The following is an 8,545-nucleotide window of genomic DNA, read 5'->3' on the forward strand; positions in this document are numbered from 1 at the left end:
TCCAGTTAAACTTGCACCCCTACAACCTCTGACACATATTAGCTATGTCTAGTCTTTTCTTAACAAAATATAACCAAATATTACCATTCTTTTAACAAGCGATATTTATATTTGGAACCCTCTAACGGGAGTGTTGAGGGTTTGAAGCACATTATTCTAAAAACCAAAATAGAAGGGTCCAAAATTGCATGATTAGTCTTGTCAAAGCTAAAACCGAATCTCAAATTAAAGTTGAAAAATTAAGTGGGGTCTGTAATCTTTTGTTCATTTCATTCTCTCAAAATATAGCTTTCATTACTTTGGTCTAAAAAGAAAACCTTTTAAGATCACAAAAAGGATTTTGAAGTACAAAATTTGCATTGACCTTTGTTCATCCAGAGCTTCCCCTGTCATCTTAAAATAGGCATTTAAGATAAAAGGCCTTCCTCAGTTCAGATACACTGTAACCGGGCGAATCTTGTCCATTGACACAATGCTACGTAAAATGTTCTTTGTATGTGACATTGTATGATTAGTATGAAACGCCACAATGACAGTGCACCATGTAAGCCGCTCTCCATTAGTTTTCTGATGGAGGAGTTGTTTAATGTAGCCAAATAATGGTAAGAAACTGGAGACGGCTGATTTGATTTGGAATAAAACAATATTATGTACAACATGCACAAATAATGGTAAGGAAGGGATGCTAATCTTTTGTTTTTTTTATAAGAAATCCCATTGCCAATAAACTTTGTCTACAATTCCTCCGCCACTCTTTACGGCAAGGTGAAGTGTTTCAGCGGCAGGAGGGACCCCCCAAAGTAACGGCACTGCAACCGTCATTCTTAGCTTCTCTTGCAAACCACCTTTCATGGCTTTCTCTGCAGCAACAACCTGAAATTGAAATTGACAAAACCATAACTCTAAAAAACAAAAAGCTTATCCAGGACTCCGGTCATCAGAGATCTGGCATTCTTAAAAAAAATTAACTGGCTACATACGGAGAATTTAGCCACAATGTCAAACATGCAAAATAAACATCTACGAAACAAGATACAGTGACCAGCCCAGGAGCGGAGAAATATGTCTACTGGAATGACCCTTTCCTAGAGTAGGCAGAGTGCTTGCTTCAGCTCCAGGTACTAGAGCCAAGACCCGGAACCATTTAACCTGTTCAAACACCGTTTACACTTTTTCCTACCCCACTTATATTTTTTGTTCACTCATTTTCTTTTGTTGTCCCCAGATACTAAGCTCATTTTCCTGCTGTACCCTCGTCTCTCTTTTTTTTCTGTGTCAATTATTGAAGTGCTTCCATCTTTCCTTTCCTTCTCAAGGAGTGGCTAGTTCATCTCATAAGTCTAGTTTTGTGTAGTAGTTCAGCTGTACAAGAATTCCATTAGGATAATCTTCCATAGTCACAAAGCTTCTTTTAATGGATTGGCTACAATATGGAAGATTAATCACTTGGAGCATCCGAGTACTTTCCAAGTATAACCTAACAATTAATTTCCATATGGAGCCACCATCACCGTATAGGTGGTCCTTGCCATCTTCACTCCCCAGGTAAGAAGATTCTTGAGTGGTGAATGTTTGCAGTATCAACCCCCCAACTCTTATTAGCATGCCATCTAACTTAACTGCCGATGGCAGTTATTTTCTAGTTTGTGATGATGGGAACTTTACCACCATTCACAAGGTTTGCTGCTTTCTTTTAGACCGTACCTCCACAGAGAATGGGTACAGGGAAAGCCATCTTGTCGCGAAACTTGTATACGACCACCACTGGTAAAATGTCACCAGAGAACATTCATCTCGAGCAACATTGTTACTAGGGAATATAGCTTCTCAGGTTCGAAAGGTATTAAAGACTAACTTACTAAGGCAGCAAATTTTAATCATCTTTCAAATAACCTAATTTTGTCCAAAAAGACAATTTAAGGAATTAAAGAAATCTGTTTCCCTTAGCTCCAACCAGAATGGACAGTGATAATTCTTACCTGGCCCGTCACTGGACAATTGTCAATGGCCTATATGATATGTACATAGTAAAATGTTTGCAGTGCAATTTGCTAGACAAACCAAAGCCTAATACAATTTTGACCAAAAGTTGACCAGTCCAGCTCCCAATCAGACATTGAATTTACAGCTATTCTGGAAAACCCTCTATTTCCAGCTCTTGAAATAAAACATGTATACAGAAGTGAGAAACTAAGAACACACTGCAATAAAGATATGAAGAATTCAACAGAACTACACAAGAAACACATAAATCATTTTTTCATAGGTGATATCAGTGGGCCTCTTAGACAATAAAACAAGATGAGTTTTTGGAGCCTAAGATGTCTTGAAAATGATTCTCTAATACTTAGACCATAAGGCTATGGAAACGGAGACAAAGTATTGAAAACAAACACATAGGTTTAGTTCTTGATGACAATCAATGTACTGAAATGATTCTGAAACGAAAAAGAATCAAATGGTAAAATGTTTAGAACATGGAGTTAAAACATACCTCGCCACCGTGTTCCAAAACGGTGTCTTCCACAACATCGCTTAGCATCTCAATGGAACGGCAAAAGCCAAAGATACAAAGTCTCCTGCCCGTATCAAGGCCCTGGATAACAAATTCTCACATACATAAGACTAGATCAAACACCCACCAACATTGTGGTTTGTCACAAGGAATAGTAGTAACGAAAGGATTGTATACATTTGTCTCACATACATAAGACTAGAGCACACAACAAAATTGTGGTTTGTCACAAGGAATAGTAGCAAGGAAAGGATTGTATACATTTGTTGCTGCAATATCGAATAGAGCACCCAGACACAAACCCTGCTCTGTGTCCATGTAATCACTCTCTTTAAATCTCTGAAATCTTTGATTAGTCTTTGACTGACCTTGCTTCTTCTGTCAAGCATACACACTCAACTAGATGATTTAACAAGAAAATTCAGTACAAAAAGGGGATCCCAAAAGAGAGAATGAAAAAAAAACTATATCTTTCATACTCATTAGAATCCATAAGGAATATAAGGCCTCATTTGGTGTCTACGATTGGAATGGATTCGACAATTCACTAGATTCAATTTATATTATAAGGAAGAAGTGCATACGACTTCCATATTTACTCCAAGTTGAAGATAGAAGATGCATTTATCATCAACAAAACGTATCCCTTCTGATCATAACAAAACTAGTAGTATTACGAGCAGTGTTCTAAAAGTCCCCACCTAGCATTGCCTACACCCTACCTAGGTGCTAGGCGGCTGGCCACCTCCACGATTAATCCCTAGGCATTTGAAAAATAAGAAAGGGAGCCTAGGTAGGCCTAGACCTGCCTGGGTTCCTGCCTAGCCACCTAGCACCCGCTTAGACTGCCTAGGTCGCCACTCTCACTTAGACAAAAAATAGATAACTTCCATTTACATTTTATTTTTTCCATAAATTGTAAGAGACTTGTTAAATACTTGAATGAAGACTCATTATATGCTTGTTCCTCATGTTCTCAATATGTTATAGTACTTTATAATTTATATATCATTCTATTTTCAATTTATGTATCCCTATACAATTATGTATTTTTTTTAAGTATAATTAGACATATATTTATATTTTATATGATAAATTTAATTAAAATTAAAAAATTGCCTAGGGCCCCGTCTAGACATCTAGGCGCTAGGCACTTGCCAGCCGCCCGACTAGCGCCTTTTAGAACCTTTGATTACGAGGGATAAGTTTCCTTCATGACTGATCCCTCTTCTACCTTCAACTTTGACAAAATTTGGAATTTTAGATCCATGTTTTTATTCAACATATGCTCTACAGTGATATCTAATCCAAACAAGATTCAATAATGATTAATCCATTTTCTATTAGTGAATTATATAATTAATCCGAATCCTAGAACCCAATCCAGGCCTAATCGACGAAAAGTACTATTACATTAATTATCTGTTAATACAAAATCAAAATGGTAAATATGGAGATAACATACATTCGAAGAAGTGAGACGTCGAGGGACCATGGAGCCTCCAATTTGAATTAGTCCATCAGAAGTGAACAATGTGACTCTCTCTTCAGGAACCCATTCAATTTTTTCTGCCAAACATGATCACACAGTTAAAACTATTTTAACAAAAAAAAACCCCGAAAGATCAAACAGTAAAAGTAACACATATAATAATCAGGAATGTTAAATTAATAACCCCATTAGCTTGGAAATTATACTTTTTAATTACATGTGAAAATGATGTGTGCGTTATTAAGATGGGTACCTACCAGAGTCATTGGACCAAGGAAAGAAGCCGAAGAGATCGTCGGGTAAGGAATTGGACGAATCGGAGGACGATTTGGCGGGAAACCGGAGAAGGCGGGAGGGACAAGGGTGGGAATTTGGAGATTTTGGAGGGAAATCGGTGGAGAATGAAGAGAAAGAGGAGTCTTTGGCGCGAATGAAGGAGAAGAGGGAAGTGAAGGGTGAGAAGCAGAGAGCAGCAGAGGTTTCAGCCATAGGAGAGGGAGAGGAATTGCAGAGAGCCAGAAAGAGGAGAGACCGAGAATAAAAAAAATGGAAAGGGTAAGGAAGCGATTTTGACGCCACATGTAATGGATGGCCACGTGGAGGTACCGGACGTTTTATTAGTTGTCAGTTATGTTTTTTCCCCCCCTTTTTGCAAGGTTCTTGCAACTCACTCGGTAGGGTTGCGTTTTTTGTGTTTGGTATTGTTTTTGTGTCATACATATTATCATAATGAACTTTATCATATCAAAACATTATCTTAATAGATTGAAGCACAATTTGTTATTTTTCGTTTCGTTTCGAATTAACGAGTCATGCAAGAAAGTATCAAATCTAATATTAGATCAGACAAATAGATCACATTTTTTGTGTCATACATGTTATCTTAATAAATCGTATTGTGTTAAACCCATAATGGGTTCTTACAAGGGACCAGATAATGAGCCGACCAATTAATGACTCAACCCAAAACTTTTTTTAACCCGTTAACATGCTACATTGTGGAGAGTAACATAATTAAGGGGTTTTTGAAATTTAACTCTTGAAAAAGGTTGAAATTTAATAAAAAATGGTGTTAGATAACATAGTGATTATAGTCCCTCAATGTGTACTTTAATTCAAATTTTTTGCAGTCCTATTAGATTAAGAATGTGATTATGTAAATCCTATCATATTTGGGATATTCTTATGAGATTCTACCATATCTCGTAGACTAGTTATTATCCTATTAGAGTTGTAATTCTATTGGGGTAAGGAATTTACCTTCCATACTACTATAAATAAAGGCATAATGGGGTGGAATAACACACACCTCACAATTACACCTCTTTATTCTCTCTATGCTGCTGCACCCCCTATCTTTATGGCCTTATATTATTCAGTAAATTATGCCTACAACACATTATCAGTACATTCTTGCTAGAGGCTAAGGAACTGAAGGATTGCGGATGAGGCTTTGTTCTACAAAATTCAAAAGCTTTTATTTGTTTTCTACCAATCAGGTACGCTTAAAATAAAGTAAGATATTTGAAACATCCACGAAGCATGAAAACTTTCTTCATGATGCATGAACCCCTATATTTATATTTACCTTCCGATATATATATGTACACACACACACACACACACACATTTCATGCATTACGCAATTATTATTTTGCTATGTGGAATTTGTAGTCAAAGTATCGAGCCGAGCCCCATCGTTGGCCTGTAGCCCAGCCACGTGAAGCACTTTGGGACAATGTCGTTTGACTTCTGGACCACATGGCAGTAGCCCTTTGGGCTTTGCTGCACACGCAAGACACACCAAGCCTTTGGCCTGGTAGGGTTCCCACAGGCCTACAGCCCCAGCCCAACCCAAGAAGGCCTGTAGCTTTCTTGGACTTGTCTATCGTGTCCCTAGCCCAAAACCAGCAGCCTCATGATGCTGGGCTTTGTCCCGTGCCCTAGGCCCGCATGCAGCAAACCCCAGATGCTTGCTGGGCTTCGCCCACCACTCGGCCTAAACCTCCAGTTGCCTATGCTGCTGAGCTTGCCTAACCCGGCCTAAACTCGAAAGCCAGCTTTAATTGGGCTTTTAGTGCCAACTCATAAGCCAGCCTTCGGCTGGGTTTGCTTATGCGCCTTGTTTTGGCCCAAACCAGGAGCTGTTGTTGCTGGGCTTTATCCAGGCTCGACCCAATAGCCTGCTATAACTGGGCTGCACCCGTAACGCTCCTCGAGGACCAATGGCCTGCAACTATGCTGTAGGGCCTTGCCCGCACCACAACCAACCGAATAAGGTTGGGCCGCGACATTTTTTCGACCCAATGCCAATTTTTGGCATTCCCGCATTATAAATCATACCCATTTAATTTTTTGGGGTATTTTGGTTTACGACAATTAATTTTTAATATAATTGTCACTTGGCCTATCACCAACCGAAGCTAATATGACCCGTCTGTCATTATTTATTTTGCTTCAACGATTGATTCCGTTTGGTCTCGATCTATTGAATTAATTAAAAGTGACTAGTAGTCCATTAATCTGATAATTAATCCAAAATTATTGACCTGAAGATCACTTTTTGGACATTAATGATTCAATAATTTATTTTTCTCCTTTGAACCATTGACATCCTTTTGTAGTCCTGAAGCAACTCAAATCCACTACACTTACATCAACATATTGTATTCGATGTTCTTGCAAGAACCTCTCCTTTATGAACTAATCAGTCATAAAACTAAATTGAACATATAGTTTCAAATTTAGTGTCTTTGAAATCCGAAGTTTTTCATAAAACAATATACCCATGAAAACCTGACATTTTTCATGTAAAAAATATCTTAGAACCCGATTGTTCTAACATTGATGCTTATGGATGCTTTATTTTCCCATAGCACCAATCACAATCTTGTTCCCTCTATTAAGTGGATTGTTAAACTATCACAAGTTCGATTTCACTGATTTGGACGTTTCTAACAGAAACCACTTTATGTGGGTGATAGGAGCATATTTATGCGACTTAGTTAGCTTGTTTATTGGCATTTATGTTGTTAGTTCTTAGTTATTTTAGTATTTTAAGCTATTTTCATGTGTTTGTAGGTCCAAAAGGTTAATGTGGCAAAGAAGTGCATTTTGGAGCATTTTGGGGCATTTTTGGGCATGGAATGGATAGCATATGCTTGGAGCAAAAGGAATGGACGAAATTTGAAGTTTGTGCATCATCCTCTCCCTAACCATTTTAGAACACTCATTTCACCCAACACATTCACCTACCACTACATCCACTCATTACACCCATTACATCCACCCACTACACTCATTACATCCACTCATTACCAAACACTCATCCACTACACCCTACACCCATTACATCCACCCACTACACCCATTACATCCACTCATTACAAACATTCATCCACTACACCCATTACATCCACTCATTACCAAACATCCACCCACTACACCCATTACATCCACTCATTACCACAACACTCACCCACTACACCCATTACATCCACTCATTACAACTCCATACACCTCTCTCCCTAGCCTATAAATACATCCACCCTTCACCATAATTTGGGGGCCATCATCCAAAGACACCACATCATCTACACAACTCTCCACCCTTCACCATAACTCACCTATATCCATCCACCACCACAAGAGACCATCCATTCACCACTCACACCTTGGTGCCGCATATTTGCAAGGAAGAAGGATTGCTTGGAGTTGTGCTAGTCATTCAATTTGGATTGCTGGAGCATTCTAGGTGTATTCTACTTTGGTTTTCAATGTTTAATTTCAATTGTTTCTGTTTAATTGCAAGTATGAGGAACTAAACCTCTTTTGGCTAGAGGAGAATTCGAAACCATGAATATATTTGCAATATGAATTGATTTCTTCCAATTGTGATTTGATAAGTTGAGATTGCAATTCAATTATCTATTTTATTCATAACGGATTTGTGTATGTTTATTAAGGATGCATACTTAGTTTTCATGCATGAATTTGATGCTAGGATATAAATAAGTTTCACCTAATCGTTACAAGTTTATATTCATGAGTAGTGAAGGTTGCTTGTCACAATCGCGTTAATTGAATTCTTGGCAAACGTATCATGCATTCATAGTTACAATTGCGTCGTCAACGCTTATGATTTTCATGGAACTTAATGATGTTTAATTGTATCTCTATTATGCATTCATATAGGGGACTTTTAGAGAATGATTTGGGTTGTCGCATGCATTCATCCAATTCAATGAGTAAAGGAAAATTTGAGGGTTAATTTGTGCATCACGGTTAATCTGGGGTGTTGAGCATCATAGTTTATTGAAAAGCAATTGGAGATTGATTTGTATGCAAGTGTGTCATGTGTGGAGAAAGACCTTCTAGCTAGCCCATCATCTATCCAAAACAACCAATTTCGTGCAAATCTGTTCAGTTCTAGTTTCTATTTTGTTTTACTTTATTTTCGTCCAAAACCCAATCCCCCTTTACTTTAGTGTGTCTAATTAGTTAGAATCTGTTTTAGTTTGTGTTTTTAAGTGTTTTAA

The 8,545-nt window shown here is 37.9% G+C and overlaps 1 protein-coding gene across 2 annotated transcripts; it reads right to left on the reverse strand.

Moving 5' to 3' along the window:
• Positions 1-600: 600 nt before the first annotated feature.
• On the reverse strand, positions 601-4,588 carry LOC103433109 (uncharacterized). 2 transcript variants are annotated; one of them, XM_008371339.4, is made up of 5 exons: positions 4,265-4,588; positions 3,981-4,084; positions 2,777-2,893; positions 2,495-2,596; positions 601-873 (listed from the first exon to the last, which is right to left on the reverse strand). In XM_008371339.4, the coding sequence occupies exons 1-5, from the start codon at positions 4,494-4,496 to the stop codon at positions 703-705; spliced, it is 726 nt and encodes a 241-aa protein (XP_008369561.1). In that variant the 5' UTR covers positions 4,497-4,588; the 3' UTR covers positions 601-702. The 2 variants fall into 2 exon arrangements, with proteins under 2 accessions (XP_008369561.1, XP_028956893.1); XM_029101060.2 differs by lacking the exon at positions 2,777-2,893 and having other exon boundaries at positions 4,265-4,585.
• Between the last annotated feature and the right edge of the window lie 3,957 nt (positions 4,589-8,545).

This window comes from Malus domestica, chromosome 04 (genome assembly GCF_042453785.1).
Source record: "Malus domestica chromosome 04, GDT2T_hap1".
Classification (NCBI taxonomy): Eukaryota; Viridiplantae; Streptophyta; class Magnoliopsida; order Rosales; family Rosaceae; genus Malus; species Malus domestica.